The following is a 19499-nucleotide window of genomic DNA, read 5'->3' on the forward strand; positions in this document are numbered from 1 at the left end:
TACTGCCTAACTCTTCTTGAGGGAAGTCTGATTGCTCAGCCACAGCTACCAAGTGAATCTGTGTGGTACAGACTGCTACCAAGTGGGTTTACTGCCAAACACCTGTAGTCTTAAATCTTTTGCAGTGGTCCCAGAGGGAACTGCACAGGTTTCTGCCTAACAAGGGACCCATAGCCATTCTCCTACTGTGACTGGGCTCAGGAGGGAGTTCTCTAGATATATCTATTGTTTATCGGGGTCTTCTCTAAGATGGGGGGCCAATGCTCTAAACTGGGCCGCTCTGTGGTAGGTCTGAAGGTCCGGGAGGTCAAGTCCTCCTCTGTCTTTGGGGAGCGTGAGGGTCTCGTATCCCAGTATGGGTTTTTGGCCTTGCCATATAAATTTCAGTATTCGCCTTTTAGCTTCTATGAGGTATGCGTCCGGGGCTTCGAGCGGGAGCATCTGGAAGACGTAAAGCACCCTGGGGAGAAGGTTAATTTTAATGGCATTTATTCGTCCCATCCAGGATATTTGACCTTTTCCCCATCTCTCCATGTATTTAAATATTCTGTCAAACAGGTGTGGGTAGTTAGTTAGCTTGATTTAAATCTTCGTTGGGTCTGACAATGTTGATTCCCAGATATTTTATCCCTTCGGTGCAGATTTGTAGGCCCAGAGGGTTCAGTTCCTCCAGGTCCCTATCTGTGTCTGATGCAAAGGGGAAGATCATCGATTTACCTATGTTTATCTTAAAGCCTGAAAAACTGCCAAACCGTTTAATCGCCCGTAGGGGGGCTGGGACCAACCTAGTGGGGTCTCTCAAATGTAGCAAGATATCATCAGCATAAAGTCCCAGCTTGAAGGTGCGGTCACCCACGTCAATGCCCTGCACTCTAGCGGACCCTCTAATATATTCTGCAAGTACTTCCATAATCATGGCGAACAGAAGCGGGGAGAGGGGGCAGCCCTGCCTGGTCCCCCTCTGGAGGTAGAAGATGCGAGACAGGTGCCCGTTTACCGTAACTCTAGCTGATGGGGTCACATACAGGGCCTTAAACGCCTGGCGGATTCCCTCCCCCAGACCCAGTTTTTGGAGCACGCTATGTAGGAAACCCCAATCCACCCGGTCAAATGCCTTTTCGGCGTCGATAGACGGTGGGCAGTCATAATGTCGACAGTCAAAATGTCGACAAATAAATGTCGAAAAACAATAATGTCGACAAACAAAAATGTTGACATTTTTTCGAAATTTTGTATTTATTGTAAGAATAAATAAATAAATATATATATATAACTAAGATGTGTTGAGTATGAGGGGTGGGGGGTGTGGCAGGGGGGTGTTGGGTGAGGGGGGGTTGGGGGGAACCCCGGGGGGTTGGGGGGGGACCCCCCCAATAGTAAATGATACTCTTTTTGGTTATTTATTGAAAAAATAAATAAATAAATATATAATTAGAATGTGTTGAGTATGAGGGGTGGGAGGGTGGTTGGGGGGTCTGGGGGGGGGGGTGTTGGGTGAGGGGGGGTTGGGGGGACCCCCCCCCAATAGTAAATGATACTCTTTTTGGTTATTTATGTATTGAAAAAATAAATAAATAAATATATAATTAGAATGTGTTGAGTATGAGGGGTGGGAGGGTGGTTGGGGAGGGTGTGTGGCAGGGGGGTGTTGGGTGAGGTGTTGATAGTTTTAAGTGACATTTTTTTTTCGAAAAAATGACTTTTTACATTATAAGTATAGGATGGCGACATTATTATTTTCGAAAAAAAAATTTCGACATTTTTGTTTGTCGACATTTTTTTTTCGACATTATGACTATAAACCGTCGATAGACACCAGGACTGGATTATTCCCCCTTGGCCCTGCCTCCCTCATGAGATGTAGGGTCTTCCTAAGGGTGTTCGCCCCCGTCTTCCTTTTATGAAACCCACCTGATCTGAATGGATGAGCCCGGGCATATGGTCTTCGAGCCTAGTGGCAAGGATTCTAGTGAATAGTTTGGCATCCACATTTAAAAGTGAGATTGGTCTATATGAGCGGCAATCTGCCGGGTCCTTCCCCTCCTTCGGAATCACTGTAATTAGGGCTTTATCGAAAGACGGGGGGGGGTGCTTTTCCTGTTGTCATGTTGGAGAATGGGCCTGCCAGAAAACCTGCCAGGTGGCCCGAGAAGGCCTTGTAAAAGCCTGCAGTGAACCCGTCCTCCCCCGGAGCCCTACCCATCTTCAAACCCGAAATTGCCCCGAGTACCGCCTCCTCCGTTATCGGTGCGTCCAAGGTGGTCGCCACCATGGGGCTGAGGGCGGGGAGAGAGATGCCGTTGAGGTACGCACCCAGCGCTTCCTGATCCATGTTCCCTTCCCTTGTGTAAAGGCTCTCATAGTAACCTGCAAAGTTTTCCGCTATGCCCTCCGGGTCCGATCTCTCTCCCCCCTCTTGTTATCCTAGTCACCCATCTATCTGCTCTCTGGCCCCAAAGTTTGGCTGCTAGCATGGCGTCGGCCTTGTCACCTTTCTCGTAATATCTTTGGTGGAGATGTTGCAGGCCGGCTACTACTTTGCCCATTTCCAGTTCCCTTAGTTCCTGTCTCTTCCCTCTGGCATTATCCAGGTCCATCTCCTTCTCGTCCTCCCCCTTACCCTCCAACTGTTCTAGTTGGAGTATGTCCGACCTCAATTTATGTGCCGGGAAGGCCCTGAGCCTTTTCTTGGAGGCCCCTTCTCTGATCAGTCTCTGCAGTGTATTTTGGACAGCAAATAGAGCCCATAGTACAAGGGCACACCAGTTCTGCCCATCTTTGGACACCACATTTTATAGAATGCATGTTAGTGTTTGATTACATTTTCCAGTAGACCATCACTTATGGGTGATAAATGGAAGTCTGGAGGGTTCAGATGTTCATCAGATCCTTGATCTCAATCATCAGTTTCAACATGAAGCTACTCCCCTGGTTTGTGAGGACCTCAACTGGAAATCCTATCCTTATAAATTAGGGTATGAGGAGCGAAGGGGCGGTCTTGTGGTGTCACTTCTCAGAGGGAATGCTTCCAGGTATCCGGTCTGATAGTCAACGATTACCAGTATGTCCTTTTTTCCTGACTTGGGTGGTTGCAGACAACTTTGTCCATGCCGATTCAGAAGTACACCTCTATGATGGGAAGAGGCTACAGGTGTGCTCGGGTAGATCATCTGGGGAGGTCTTCTGGCAGATAGGACAGCAGGTACATAATTGTTTAGTTTCAACATAAATAGATGGCAGTAGAATCTAGTGAGTATAGTCTCTGGGGTTTTCTCCAAATCAGGTGACCCTGCATTATATTGGAGTAGGCTAGCTCCAATGCAGCCTTCTGGAGTTGTTTAGATAACAGTAGTTCATGTTAGCGGACTCCATTTCCCTAGGGATTCATATTGATTCTGTAGAAGTCCCCCCTTTTCTATGAAAAGTTTCGTTCTTGGGCTGTGGCTCTCTGCCTCTAATGCCTCTTTCGTACAAGTCTGTTCCAGAAGCGGATCTGTCCTCTGGCAGAAGCATGTCCAATGAGGCCCTGAGTCCAGTCCTCCATCTACACTCTCAGTGGATTCAAGAGTTTCCAACTCTTCCATTTCTAGGATCATATGAGTTGTGCCATCAGCTGGCCCTACTTTACTACATATTAGGGGTTTCCAAAATTTAACAGGACCCTGACCTTGTCAAGCTGTCCATTTGATAGATTTATTATAATGAACACCCAAGTAATCAAAGTTGTAAATCTTTTGCACAGGTTCCTCATCTAGCTTAAGCAGTAAACACCACGGTGGAATAATTCTCATTGGCTGGCATGCTCTTTGTTTTATTAATATTTATAGGAAGTCCCTTTTCTAGACATATAAAATTAAAGGGATTTAGTTCATATAGAAAATCAATGTATAATGGCAAGTGGTCCAAGAGTGCAACAGATTTTGGCCCGGTTTCATTTTAGTCGACTGCAACAAGTATTTCTTTTGTATAGTGTAAGGATGCCGAGAAATAAAGACCACAGAGAATTGCATAGATTCATAATGTATCTTTGTTAACATTTACAATATCAGGATTTGAGGAAGATAAATGCCAGTAGCAACAGGGCAATGGTCTAGAAATTACAGAGAAACCCTTAATAAACCAGTGTCAAGGATGGGATAACAAAGTTCTCTAGGTCCTCCTTGTACCGCAATGAAATGTAATGAGGCCTTCCAACATAACAAGTCTTAAACCTATCCTTGTAATCCTCTGTCCTTCCAATGATGCCCTATTTTAGCAGCCAAAGTTCAAAGGGGATGGCCAATAAAAGGTTTAAACATGATCCATATTCTAGAAATAAGCACAGATGTTTAAGGATAAATGTCTCAAATTACTCACAGTTGGATTCTTTTCAAAGCGCTATATATTCTGTAGTAGTATTGTTCTCATAGGGCTCACCTGAGCCTCAGATAGAATAAGTAAGCTACTGTGTGAACTCAGTTTGGCATTCGTAGTATAATTCTTTTCCTTCTCAAAATCTGGTTAGAGCTACCTTCTCTTATGGCTGGGTGCATCTCCTTCTATGACATCAGAACTCCACTCGGTTTCTTAACTTGCCCCAACTCTCTGAAGTATCTTTAAGGGGTTCTCATTTTCAGCATCAGCCTCTGAACTACCTCGACCTCTCTTGCAATTCTTTGGATTACCGAGAGTTCTTTTACACCAGTGCCATCCCCTCTTCGATTACTCATGGGTCTGCCATATCCAAGATCTTTGGTCAGCAGTGATTTGATAGGTCTTTTCACAGTATCTTATGCCTTTAGTACATCGATCTACTTGGGAATCTCTAGGACCTCGAGTGCCTCAGACTTTTATCATATCTCAACATGACCTCTGATTCTCATTGATTTGTCTTTGGTCACTTCACAACCTTCGGGTTATCTCCTACTTCTCCAAATTCTCTCCACAACCTTGGATTCTCTCAAACTTCAGTGCCCTCCTTGATCTTGGATTCTTTCAGCACAACTTTGACAGCATTTGTCCCCACCCCCTTATTCAGTCAGAAGATAATCTCACACTCCTGCCAGAGGTTCTTCTCAAGCTTCTTTCAACAAAGTGCCCCACCCATACAAATCCCCTCTAGCGGGCAGGACTTTTCCCTAGGCCCTCGCTTGAAGGCACTACTAACTCTTGGGGAATGACCAATGGCTTCCCCCTTATCATAGTAACTGATCCACGGCTGAATTACGTTTTCACCGGTAGTGACCTCCTTGTGTATCCACAGAGCAGATAAAAAGCATGTCTGCTTCCTTCCAGTCCTTACTTTCTGGTGTCTGTCACCTTCTTTTATAGTGCTGGGCCATGGCTGGTCTGCAAGTACAGTGTTCAGCAGGGGTTTGTGTGGATTACATTTTGTTGTTGTTCTATATTTCCATGAGCTCCAGTAGTTCACTGCTTCCTACATTCTTGGTATTTCATTTTACTCCCATGGCCCATAATTAAGAAAGCATTTATAATGGTCATGTTTTCTGTTGGACTCTCTCTTCTGGTGCATGCTCTAATCTGTAGGCCCAGTTTACCTTTTCAAATAATGATGAATCCTTCTAGGCAAATACTGTACCCCTTAGGCAAGGCGAGTCCAGGGAATCCCAGTACATTTGGGAGGAAGATTGGGCTGCGGCCAGACCAATCCAGAATCCCGTGGCTCGGCATCCCATACAAAAGGATGCAGAGCCACTGGGGGCTGGGGGATGATTATGAGATTGTGCACCCCATTGTGGGGCAGATAAGAGGCGAAAAGTGAGAATATAATAAATACTTGTATCTCAAAGGGCATGATCACCAGAATTATTGGCACAACAACAAGATCTGGAGCGCCTAGGCCTGATGAGTTGGCATCAGCTATCATAGAAAATGATCCTGATCTCTAAGTGAAGAAGTGTTACCAATTTTTAACACTGTATTCGATTCTGGTGATGTCCCCTAAGCCAACATATAAAAATGTATGTACACACTCCCATCCAGTTGTTAATTAATCACTAATGGATGCTGATAAGAAAGCCCTTGCAAAGCCCTTCTTTGCCAAAATGAATTTCTGGGCTAGCTCTCAGGGACTTATGCCAGACTCACAAAACAGGGTTCAATGCTGTGTCCTCATTTCTGACAAGAGCTTCCATGGAGACACCTGTGAGGAATCCGATGGTAGCATCACTACTTTCCCAGCGATTACTCTTCTCTGTGTGGCCAGGGGACGGCAGCCACTACCTTATCCTGACCCTGGGGACGGCTATATGGGGGAGGATCACATGGGGAAGGCGACCCTCATGCTACTGCTATTACAACATTGGACGAGACATGGTATCCCCCTTTTGCTTTTGAGGATACCCCCTCCATTCCCCATGCCTTGATGGCATATTGTCATACCTCCCATCACCCACATAGGAAAGGTACTGAAAACCTTTCCCTATTTGTCATCAACACCTGACTTGCCTTTCAAGAATACTGAGTACACTTTCCCTACCTCTGTATACAAGTCATCAAGAACTGACTTACCTTTCCTTAAACATGAAAATACTATAACAAAGAAGATGAGCTGAGTAATGAAGATCAATGGAGGCCAAGAGCACAGGCTGCATTCTAGTTGTTGCAGGAACAGGGCTGATGCCAGGAGATTTAAACCGGCGGGCCAGCTGACAAGGAGACGCTAGCTAGGGAACTCTAGTCCTCTGTGTCGACCGAGGGACTGCAGGTCTAGTGCAAGGTCTGTTGAGCCACCCGGCTTACCAAAGAGGCAGAGGAGAGCTGACTGCAGAGGAGGGCACGCTGCAAGGACATCAGAAGCAGAAGAAAGGCTTCTAACCTTGCAGGTAGCAAAAGGCAGACTCCACAACATCTAAGCCCAGAGAGACGTAGAACAGACAAGCGGGAGGCGTGAGAGGCAGGACTGCAAGGGGTAGATGCCTGTACCTTCTTTCAGAACCTAGGGTTGGAAGGCTTCATCTTTGCTGACATTTTTCCTGACACGCTCACGCACAGGGGCTTGTGGAGATTGTTAGCGGTGTCTAGAGGAAGCTGCTGCACAGCGCAACAATTTCCACCTCAGACATGTATGTTCCCGGCTACTCCAGTGGTACATGTGTCGCTGCTTCAGTAAGCATGGCAAATAAAGTTATGTGCCCAGTTTCTGAGACTTCGATGTACGTGGCAGGTGGATTCAGGAGATTCCTGTACAGATAGGCGAAAGCACTCTGAACAAGAGCTATTTCAGCGTTATGCAACATCCCAGCCTAGTTTTAGCCTGCTCCTGTCACATCTTGGGGGCTCGCTCATTTAAGGTTGCTCGACACAAACATGGTTTATAGGTCTTAGAGGAACCTCAGACCCAAGTCTGCACATTGTGAAACCTGCGCGAGAGAGCTTTCCGAGACTCCCCTACCCAGATGAAATTTTGGGAACCAATCACTGGGTCTACGTGGCTGTTCAAAATTCAGAAGATTGGTACTCACCTTCTGGCTATTCAGGTAGTCAACAGAATGTTTTGGTGGAAGGTAGTTAAAATATCATCCCACCTTGCTAGCGACTGCATTGACCTGAAAGCTAGCGCCTTGCCGATTGCACACAGGTTCTGCTGACTGATTGTCCAGACAGGAAAAATGCCTCTCACTGGACACACAGCAACTGAACCCGTAGCTCCAGGAATTAGACGCAGTGAGGTTTTTTATGATGGAAGAACCCTGATGTTATAGTCCCATTGCTGCTGAGAAAAGGACTGATGGTTGTGTGAGGAGCATGCACGAGTGAGTGATGTTCAGTGTCGTGGAAGGGGGGTGGGCACCCAAGTTGCCTGTGCCGTTTAGTTTTTAAATCAATGCTCCACATCATGCTTCGTTCCTGTGAAAAGGGGAAGAGAGACAGGGGTACAATTCACTTGGCACACTGTCAGTTTATTTGAATTAACAGAGGAGGTATTTACAGGGTGATGTTGGCTTTAAGCTTTACCTCCCAGGCCCGAGTCCCCAAGCATGTCTTCTGCTTGGATGCCCAACCCAGAAAACAAAGACGGACAAATTAAATGTTGATTTCAGAGTGTATTTAAAAACTGAGATTATGAACTGTTGTTTAACAGTCGAACAGCAGTGTTTACAACCTTGAAAGTCTAAGTTCAGAACACTGCAAAGACACAGAAAGGCAGATTTAAAGAACTCAACATTAGTCATTTTCTGAAAGTAATCAAAACGCTTATTTTGGTCCTAAATAAAGATAACCTATATCAGTCAGATCATAGGCAGTGTACTTGACACAATGTTCATCCACTATAACAATGCGAGTGCACATCCTGTACCAATATTCTAGAGTCTTGTCCATACACAACCTACCAAGACCATAAACAAATGTGGGATTCTCGAAGTGCTAGGGAACCACATGCAACCACAATACGTAAGACTGCAGATGCCGGAAACTGCTTTGAAGGGGAAACATGTCGTTTTCTAGTTGAAATGAAAAAATATTTTTTTTATAGTAGGTAGGCAGCATCCAACTCTTGCTACTCTCTTGGTTCAGTGGGGCCTAAAGACAATTCAGATAGCATCTGTGCACACCATAAGCTACCCAAGAGCATAAAATGAGCTTTGCATTTACCCAGCAGAATACAGTTTTATTTTTTGATCAGGCCACAGTCCATTCACCGCAACATTTATGACCAGGCACGCATACAAATCCAACAAAAACCTAACAGAGCCCAGCAAGCTTCCCAAGAAAAATCACGTATGAGAAAATATGTTTTTTATAACATATCGAAGTAGCAGCAAGAGGAGATCGACAACGAGGTTATGCAGACAATTTCTGCTTTTTGTGTTTAGCAAACCACTCGTTGCTCTTGTCCGCGGCCATCGCCTAGAGAAATTGAAAAAATACATAAGTTAGCATTTAAGAATATTTTATCCACAACAAATGTTAAAATAACAACCAGTAAAGTATTATTTTTTATCCTACAGAAAACTGGGAAAATAAATGCAGGCAAATTCCAATGTGATACCAGTACTGTATGCTAAGAAATCCTAGGAGGGGCAGCGTATGCTTAAAATGCAATGTGCACAAATGTAATTCTGCAACTCAATATGACCGTTGCACGTTTCTTCTTGCAGGAAGAAGCTGCATAGACAGCTAGGCACAGCTGCAAGGACTGGAATTCTATCGGCAAGTTCCTAACTATCTGCCACACAATTCCTGTACCGCCCTTTACACTACCTGGAGTATCTTTCCTGCGGCAAGACATGGAAAAGAAGCCAAACCAGCAGACATTACTCACTTCATCCAGCAGTTTATTCCCATTGGGGTCCACCTTGGAAAGCTCTCGAAAGGCTTCATCTCCCACAAAACAGATCTCATGGCCATCCTGGACAAGACATGTATTTTTGTTGGTGGGATTGTGAGAACCAAAAGAAAAAGAGAACATGGATTTAAACCATGGCGAAAAATGTCAAGTTTCAAACTATTATCCAGGCATACAAGTGAATCGTCCACGGGCATGAATGCCATTGTTCCACAAGTACACAATGTTTTACTCGCCAAGCGTGAATTCAATTATCCCTTGCCAATGGTTAGGGCCGAGTGCAAATTGTGTAGCTTCTTTAAACTTTAATTTTCATTAATTAAACTCATGAACAGAAATGCTTTTGCAAAGTGTAAGATTGTACCGGAAAACTAACTTTCCCTAACTTGTGTTCTAGGAGAAGCGATAGCGCTGTCAAGTGAGACCAATGCCCGGCGCGCCCTATACAAACTACCAGTCTATGGCCGAAATCTCAATAGTTGACAAAAGTATTTAGCTGAAGTCGAAGAGTTGTTTTTTTAATAAAAATGTCGCAAATGCGATGAACTCACTTCATAAACCAAAAGAACTTTTAAATCTATTGTCTTCATTCCTTTCTGTTTCTCTTATTGCGGACTAGAGAATATGCAAGTTTAAAGCAAGAAGGGGAGAACTGACATCAGAAACAAATATTTCAATAATAGTGAGGTCCTGGTGCAGTTACTATGTGGCAGAGTTCGGCTGGGCTTGAGTTACTGAGAAGAGGCCAAGGATAGTGAAAACATGGGCAACGTTTGGGCGGAGAAGTCTTCAAATGTTCCTTTTAGGGGTGTCCGTTTTATGGCACTAGTGGGGCATTGAAACACAAAGGCAGCGATGACATCAGTTACCAAGTGCTATCACTTGTGTGATACAGCCTTGTGCGATGCTAAAGCACTGCTTTCCATCTCTGGTACTTCTAGTAGAAGACAGTCATTTTGGTTGTTATGACCCTCAAACAGTGGGGACTTCAAACACAAAAACATTTGATTGACCTTTTTGATTTGGTTAGATTGGGGGCATGGTGGGCGGGGACGTCAACATCAATAGACCTCTTAGTTTTTAGGAGTGGGAAAAAGGTGGGGCAATTGTCATCGGCCCCTCCATCTCTTTTTTTTCATTCTTAGCACCTTCTGCCCTATTTTCAGACTAATAAATGGCATCTACATGTGCACTTTACTTATTGTCTCACTTCTAAATCGCCCAAATGATCTGAATTACTAAATGGAACCGGTCTACAAACACAAAAGATCCTCTTTAATGTTGGGGCCATTCTTTCTGCCATAATAGTATTTTAGGTAAAACAATAATAATGTTTTTTTTTTTTTTAATTAAGGTGTGGCATTCATTTTAACAACATCAGAAGAGTTAAAGTTTGAGTTGGCCCTGTAGGAAATGTAACCTCAATCAGGTGGTTACTTGCACAACTCTGCAGCAAGCACACTATACCGCTGAGCTGTGTCAGCTATTTTTCTGGGATTGGAAATTGCCAACTCAACATGAATCTATGCAGAACACAGACACCCTAATACTCTCGCTGAGGAGGGGGTGAGGATGTGTTTGTGCGTGCGCGTTATCCCGTTCTCAGTCCCTTCTTCCACTGCCAGTTTTCTTATAGTCTAATGTGACCCTTACGAAGAAACATAATATACAAGCATTGACAAAGCCAACAGGCCTGGATTTGTACATGAAGATGTTACGATTGCTTTGTAAAGCTCACAAATGACAAAAAAAGGCTTACCCCCCTATCATTGCAAAGTTGGCCAAGGCAATGTGTGTTACTGTAGATTTGCCATTAAATAAATTCTTCTTAATCAATCAATAGCTTTTTTTCAGAACTAACCCTTCTATAAAGCACAATGTCCACAACAAACATAATAAAAATGAAAAATATATTATGCCATCTTAAAATCGTACAATATTTAAAATGATAAAAAAGTACAAAAACCCAAGATCAGGTGATAGTCTTTAAAAAATGCATCATCAGTCAAATTGAGGAACTTTTTTCCAATATGCCAAGAAGAATCAAGGCAATTAGCGACTGCTACCTTTGGGCATGGTGCGGCTGCCAATTTAAAAAACACCAATACATCAGTGGAAAAAAAACTCCCATTTTGTACTATTTGACATCAAATACACTTTTTCCTTGCTTCATGGTACAATGGGCAATCCTGCAAACAGTACCCCTCAGTTTACTCTGGAATTTCACAACAAGGACATTTATTTGAATAGGATGAGAACCACCTTGCTGTATGTGGTGCAGTAGGTAATATATTAAGCTAAACGTGAGAAAAGGCGTTCTCTTACGTGGGTCAGGCGGCCACGAGAGGGATGGTTCACACTCCCAAATTGATTTAATACCCAAGTAATATAGAGTAACACCCCCACCAGCCTTGTCCACAATGAGTCATTAACCACTTAATTAAGGTGGGGGAGAGTTCTTGGGATTTCCGTGGTGTTTTCCAGTTGTTGGTTTTGCTTGAGGTTGTGTTGCGATGGAAGATGTTTGACTTCAGAGGTTGATGCGTGAAGATACAAGTCTTGCATTGAGTTATTTTGTAGTAACCATGGGTTTTAGTCACACCATTTTTATCGGTTTGCAGTTTCTGGAATAGCAGCAGCAAATGAACACTGGATTACATTTTTAGTGAACAGTAATCAAACTACATTGTTCAGTTGTACTGTTTAATGTTTTAGATGGCTATGCACTTTGACGATTATCTGTGAGACCTCAGAATTTTAGAGGTGAATAAGGGAAAAGTGGGAGGTTAGCGTTATAATCGGGCGTATGTTAACTTATATTGGGAATTGCCCCTTGACTACTATGAGAGTACCTTTCCATAAATGTGAAGCAGAAGTCTGAGAGCATGTTGTATGTGTTAGTATGCTTTGGGTATATTGCAGGCACTAAACTGCAAGTGTAATTGCTTGTTATTAAGTGTGAAACTCTGCAGGGACATTTAATGTTGATCATATACACAAGGGTAACAAGTAGGTTTCACCAGAGTTCTGGCAGTAGGCCCATGATATTTTTGGTAACTAATACTTAACTTGTCAATTGCCGTAAGCGCAATGGTCCTTACCACCTCTCTGAAGTCTGTCTGCTAAAGTAATATTTTTTCAGTTGTTTTGCCATACTTTTTTTTTTACAAGGTGCATACATCAGCTTTAAAATATATCAAGAATCTTAAGACAAAAAAGATCAATCAATAACATACAAAAACGAATATTAAGACACAGCACTAACTTCTGTGGCATAAACGTGCCACTGCCCATGGCTGATCTCCGTAAAGTGCCTCTCTGGAGAAGATTAGACTCTGGCAAGCAGTGTATGAAGAAAATCATGTCACGAACTTGCATATTTTTCAAAAATAGTGACCTCCCCAATTTGCTCTGTACTGGAAAAGCTGACAGGAAATAAATATATCACAAGTTATTTTAACGAAAGTGATGTGCGCAACCGCATGCCAGCAGCCTGGTAAAATAACATGGCAAAAATGACACTGTCTTGCAGAAACAGTAATCCGTCAGAAAACGACCTCCTACAATAAACAAAACGGACATTTGTTCCATCTAATGTATTACTACATTAAATCAAAAACCAAACACCTTATGGAAGGCACTCTTTTTTGCTTTTCCCTATCCCTACAAATTTCATTTATCCCTACTTTTTCACGTCCACATTCAGGTTATACACTTGGGCCTTTTTAATATAAAAATATTTTATTTTAACAAACACACTTCACAAATGCAACCAAATATATATAGCACAATTAAAAATCACTTGGGCCATAATTTTCTCTTTTTGCTGAATTCACAAACACATTACACATTTCCATAAAGTGCTGGGGTTAGTGACACATTTCCATTCACAATTTATAGCACTATTTATTTGTACAATTGCCGTGGGCAAGATTGGCTCTGCTATCACCTTTTACCAAAAAACAACACAGAAGTCTTTCTTTTGGGATGGGAGCACATGGCAGATAAATGATGAAGTTTGAAACTTTTCGTTGTCTTGATAAAGACCAATGGAAGAACTATGGAGGTGCTCCCGATTGAAAGTACCCTCTGTTAAAAAAAAAGCTCAAACGCACCTGTCTCAACAGTATGTTGAGTGTTATGTATTGCACATGACATTATGTGTGGTCTAAAATAGGATTTTTTCAGCACATAATGAAAGGGTGCTGTAGAAGTTTAACAATTTACATGAGTATGGAATAAGGGTGGGTTTGATGTGTTTTGGTAAAAAGTGACAGCGGGGCCAACCTAGACCAGTGCAATAGTACAAATAAATAGCGCTTTAAATCTCAGCACTTTAATGAAATGTGTAATGTGTTTGTGAATTCAGCAAAAAGAGAATATCATGGTCCAAGTGATTTTTAATTGTGGTATATATATTTGATTGTATTTGTGAAATGTGTTTGTTAAAATAAACTATTTTTGATATTTTTCTATTAAAAAGGCCTAAGTGTACAACCTGAATGTAGACGTGAAATGTAGCGATACATGAAATGTGTAGGGTAGGTAAAAGCACAAAAGAGTACCTTCCATAAGGTGTTTTTTGAGTAATTGGTATCCCGGTAGATGGAGGTACTGTTTCCCGAGTCCCCACCTTTGATCAATTACTACATTAAATGGCAGCAGCTTAGAGTTGCAACCCACACACTGAAAATGCTTCTCGCAATATAATTCAGTTTAATTGAATGTAATCAATATATTGTTTAATGCATCAGATCAACGATGCCACACACAAGGAAAATGCACACCAAACAAAAAAAAATATCATTATGGAGTTAAGTAGAAGCAGCAGGTGGCATGCCCTGCCCTGACACAGCCTACGCCGGGACACAGTCCGTCTACTGCTGCTGGTTCCTGGGCTAGCCCATGGGCTTTCCTTTGCACATTTAACACTGCTGGCTTGCTACAGCCCGGCTCTCCATTTTTGCCATTCTGTACAGCGCCTTGGCGAAAGAGCTCTATACATTTAAATAAACCAACAATACCATGGAGTCGACAAGTGCAAGTAAACAACCCTACCAGGCTTGATCTAGTATGCCAAGGGAGCCATGATCTAGTATGCCAAGGGAGCCTCCTTGAAAACATGTTAGAGTTACAGTGCACTCTGCATCACGGAGCAAGCTGATCGGGAGCCTTGTTATTATAGTCTTAAACAACACTGCAATACAGCACACAATTTATCAATGTACAAAGTAGCATGGAAACAAATAATGCTCTGTAAAGCAGAGACTTTTGCCAACTCTCAGCCCAATTTACACAGCTGTCCCAACTCATGTAAAACGGTTGCCAATGCTTCGGCTACCAGATGATTGGCACTAGGGAACCTACTGCAATAACGCTGGCAGGAGCAAATGCTCCATCTAGCCACACCTAAAAATCATCAAACTATTAAAGTACGGAAATCACTGAAAGTTGCGCGGCTATTGTGAAATGGGCTCTCTGCATGCAGGCCATTGACTTGTGTAATATTATACCCAGTGATAAAGATCCTGCCAGCAATCATTCAAATAACTGAATTGGCTACATTTGAGTCTTGGATCTGTGAGTTACCCGGCAATAGGACACAACTGAACTGCCCAACGAAAGTGAAACACAATGGCACATATGTCTTAAATATCACTAAAATGTGCCTTTTATGAAACCATTTGAAATGTATTTGAATCACAAATTAATATTTTCTAAATGTCAATTTGTTATACCGTGGACTACACCCAGGACTGGAAATCAGAGAGCTCTGTTCAAATTTTAGAACAGTAAGTCTACCCTACTCCTTCACTTTGTAAAAAAAGAAAAATGTACATAGTTATAGCCTCAACAAACATGTGGCCGGTCACCAGTTATCGTGCTTTAATTTAAGATCGGCACAGATGCGATTGGGCTGATTTGGCTGGGTGTGCTTACTCTGGAGGTTGGTGTTGAAATAAGATTAATATATTTCTAAACCACAGCGCTGGCTCGAAGGCATTTTGGCACTGGATGCTCAAACCACTATAATCGAAGCAGAGTTCATTTGCATGTAGACAGGTTTTAATTATCTGCAGAAAGCCACAAGATGATCCAGAAATGTAATTCCAACTGCAAGGGAATTCCACAACCTGGCAACAAAATTTGAAAAACAATATCTTCGGTGTCAGCAGGAGAAACGCGAAGCACGAGGTGCGGCCCAGGGTGCGGTTTTATAGCCCTGGGCTGCACCCTTTAACACTAGACCACCAGGGATACTTAAGGCATGGGCTGCCGGGCGGCCACCTTGAGTAGAATCTTGAGACTCAACATGGCGGCCATCTTGGTGCAGGCTACCAGTACTTGCAAAGTAATGCCTGCGCCAGCCAGCGACCCTCAATGTCCATACCTTGCCAATGTCGCTGGTGTGTGGGAATGTGCCCTGTACTCTGCTGGGGATCATGACAGCCCTCCTCTCCAAAGCCCCCCCAAGGGAAGTTAAACCTGGCCCTGGCCAGTCTGGGTGATTACGGTGGTAGCGGGCTAGTAGGCGTGGTGCGTTTATATTAGCTGCTGGTTCCCGTGTCCTATCTAGAACACTGTACCCCTTACAATCTATGAGGTAGTAAAGTTTCTTCCTTATGATTTTAGAGTTTAAGATATCCCGGACCTCGTACTCGACCTCTTCCCCTTGTGTTTCCACTGGGGGAGGCCTTGTTATGGAGTCTCAGTACCAGGTTTCAATAATAACACATGAAAGATCAGATGTATTCGCAAAGTGCCAGGCAAGTCTAACTTAACTGCAACGGGATTTATGATGGAAACAATGGGGTATAGGCCAATGTATTTTGTGTGGAATCACCTTGGGCCTTTCAACTGGATGTGCTTTGTTGCTAACCACACCTTATCCCCTATGTGGTAAGTGGGTGTCTCCGTTCTATGTCTGTCTGAAAAGTGCTTGTGAGCCGTTTTTGTGTCATGCAGTGTCCTGGTGGCTTTCTTCAGTGTCTCTCTGATGCTCGTGTGCAGAGGTGATAGCGGGCATTTCTAACGGTGTAGGTGGATCAAAAGCAGTGGTGCAGGGATCCCTCTCATGCAGGAAAAAGAAGGGTGAAAAGCCAGTAGAACTATGGATGGTATTATTATATGCATATTCTGCGGCCCAGAGAAGATCAACATAATGTTTGTCCGTTTGAGTAAACATACAACGCAGATATTGTTCAAGGGTTCGATTGGTCCTTTCAGTTTGGCCGTCAGTCTGTGGGTGGTGGCTAGTCGATAAGCGGATTTCAATCTGGGCATTGGCACAGCAATTCCTGCAAAACTTGGAAATAAATGGGCTTCCTCGATCGGATATACCCACAGATGGAAAACAACAGACGGAAAACCATGCAACCTGACTACGCTTGTCAGGAACACTTGTGCCAGGGTCCCTGCATTCAGCAATCCCTTCAGAGCGATGAAATGCACCATCTTGGTCATGAGATCGGCAACAACTAGGATAGGTTTTGACATACTGTATGATGTATTTTCGCCATGTAGGCCACCAAAAGGATTGTCAAATCTTTACCATAGTTTTTGTGATTCCTAGGTGACCTGCCGTGAGTGTGTCAAGATAAGCTTGGAGGCCCTTGTGTTGCATAGCCGAACTCAGTAAGTACAAGCACTGCTGGAAGTAAGGAAGTCCATTGTGTTCCGTCCGTTGAGGATCCTGGGAGACTCAAGTCCGTAGTTGGTCAGGTTTCATGGATAGTCTGATCTCATCCTGCAATGACTCTAGAGGAGACAAATGAATGCCTTTAGCCCCCAACAACAACTTCTGGAATTATTGCAACTGGTGCAAGGGCCACATAAACGTCTTCCCCTTCAGCATCCCAGCCTACACGAAAGAGCGCTGGGTTTCATACTCCGGGGTGGTATGTCATGGTAAAGTCATATTCCGTGAAAAACTGCACCCATCTTAAATAGCGATGAGATTGTGCCTTGGCAGTCCGTAGATATTGAAAGTTACGATGATCAGCAAGTACTGTGATGGGGTGACGTGCTCCCTGGAGGTGATGTCGCCATTCCTTAAAGGCAGCCTTAATGGCGAGTAGTTCCTGGTCTGTCACCGTGTAATTTAACTCGGCGGGCATAAACTTCTTGGACCAAAACGCCACTGGGTGCAATTGGTTAGTTCCTGGATCTCGTTGAGACAGTACGGCACCCATCGCTACACTAGAGGCACCGGTATCTACCAGGAAGAGAAGTTGTGGGTCCGGGTGTCGGAGTACTGGTGCAGTGGTAAACTGATGTTTGAGCCAAGTGAAGGCTTGTTCGGCCTCAGTGGTCCATGTAACGGTCTTGTTTTTGCGAAGCAATGAAGTGATTGGATGCACTATGTCTGAAAAATCAGAAATGATCGCCGGGAAAAATGGGCGAATCACAGGGAGCTCTGGACTGCTTTAACCGAGGTGGGTGAAGGCCATTGGAGAATTGCTTCTACCTTACGATTGTCCATTCAGATTCCTTGTGGAGTTGAGATGAAACCCAGGAACTCCACTTCGGTTACATGAAAGGCGCATTTTTCCAAATTGGCATATAACTGATGTTCTTGCAGCTTTTCCAGGACTGCCTTCACATGCTGCACATGTTCTTCCGGTGTTGCAGAGTAATCAAAATATTGTATATGTACACCATGGCACACACATTCGGAAGCTCCCTCAAGACATCGTTCATGAAACTTTGAAAAGCTGCCGGCACGTTACTAAGGCCAAAGGGCATGCCAGTGTACTGGAACAGACCAAACTTCGTACGGAATGCCGTCTTACACTCGTTGCTGGCTTTCACACACACCAAATGGTACGCTCCCCTGAGGTCAAGCTTGGTGTAGATGTTGGCGCTTTTCAATTAGGCTAGGAGTACTGGGATTAGTGGTAGAGGATACAGGTTCTTGATTGTGATCTTGTTGAGCCCCCTATAGTCTATACAGGTCCTAAGGTCCCCCTCCTTCTTGGGGACGAAGAAGAGGGGTGAAGAAGCAGGCAATTTCAAAGGTTATATGAACCCCTTTGCCAGGTACTGGTCCAGATAATTGCACAGGTGTTGGTTCCCCTTCTCTGCAAGCACGTAGATGCGGCTGTATGTTGCCTGGGACCCCGCAATCGGGTCTATCTGGCAGTCGTAGGCCCTGTGCGTGGGCAAGGTATTAGCCTGCTCCTTCTGGAACACATCATGATATGCTTCTGTATTCAGGGGGCAACTGTCTGGTGATGCCGAGCACTACCTTATGGTCCGTATTTTGCATCTCTGGAATCGTTGAGTGGGCAACAATGGGCGCAGATGAATAACAGGTCTGCAGACTTTCAGCAGAGAAGGCCATCCTATGCGTCTGCCAGTTTATAATTGGATTGTGGAACTCAAACTAGGGCATGCCTAAAATGAGATGGAACTGGGGTGACACAACACGACCTCTCCCGTACATTGTGTCACAGGGCCAGAAGAGAGATGCGTTGCATCTACTGAGACTATGTTACCAACCTTTTCCCTTCGCTGCATAAGAACGCCTGTTCGCTGGGCCAAAGTGAACTCCATGTAGTTTCCTACTGCTCCACAGTCCACGTACGCCTCAAGGGCATCCTCTGTCGTTGTTCAGGGCAGAGGAGTACAAACGTTTTTTGTGAGATGCGAGACCGTTGATGCCTTCTCTCTCCGCGACAAGCTGGTCTCTACTCTTGTTGAGCAATGAAGTTTTCGGAGGGCTTAGGTATGTCTTCTTCGGATACGGCGCTGGCTGCTCACAGCGGTTTCCACAGTAATTTACTTGGACAATCCCTCAGGAAATGTCCCGCTTTCCCACAGTACAGACAGAGCTGCTGACGTCTACGCCAATCTCTTTCTTCCTTTGGTCAAGGGCCCCCTAACACTACCCAATTGCATGGTTTCCGGTGGGCTCTCACTAGGACGGGATGGAGCTTCCCGTGGGTGCACATATAAGGGGCATCCTTCTGAACGGGACCGGTCTGTCCTTCTTTCTTGCAACCAGTGATCTAGTTGTAACTAAGTCTATGTAGTCAGAGCAGCGTTTGGGTGGGTTGACTACTTGTGCCAAGACGTTCCTGAGTTTGTTGTGGAGGCCTCGGTAGAACAAGGTGGTTCTTTTTTCTTCCGCCCAATTAGTTTCGGCTACCAGCCGTTTAAAAGGTGGTGATGTACACTAGGAGGTCTTGAGAACCCTGCCGCAAGGTCA

At 44.0% G+C, this 19499-nt stretch overlaps 1 protein-coding gene across 1 annotated transcript in view; it reads right to left on the reverse strand.

Annotated features, from left to right (window-relative positions):
• Positions 1-8032: 8032 nt before the first annotated feature.
• The window catches only part of GLOD4 (glyoxalase domain containing 4), a 141276-nt gene continuing 129809 nt past the window's right edge, over positions 8033-19499 (reverse strand). The window contains exons 8-9 of the mRNA XM_069615172.1: positions 9266-9352; positions 8033-8850 (exon numbers count right to left, since the gene is read on the reverse strand). Of these exons, the coding sequence (XP_069471273.1) occupies positions 8785-8850; positions 9266-9352 (153 nt within the window). The 3' untranslated portion in view covers positions 8033-8784. The remainder of the gene's footprint in view (positions 8851-9265; positions 9353-19499) is intronic.

The sequence above is a fragment of the Ambystoma mexicanum genome, chromosome 9, assembly GCF_040938575.1.
Source record: "Ambystoma mexicanum isolate Mex_15411 chromosome 9, UKY_AmexF1_1, whole genome shotgun sequence".
NCBI lineage: Eukaryota > Metazoa > Chordata > Amphibia > Caudata > Ambystomatidae > Ambystoma > Ambystoma mexicanum.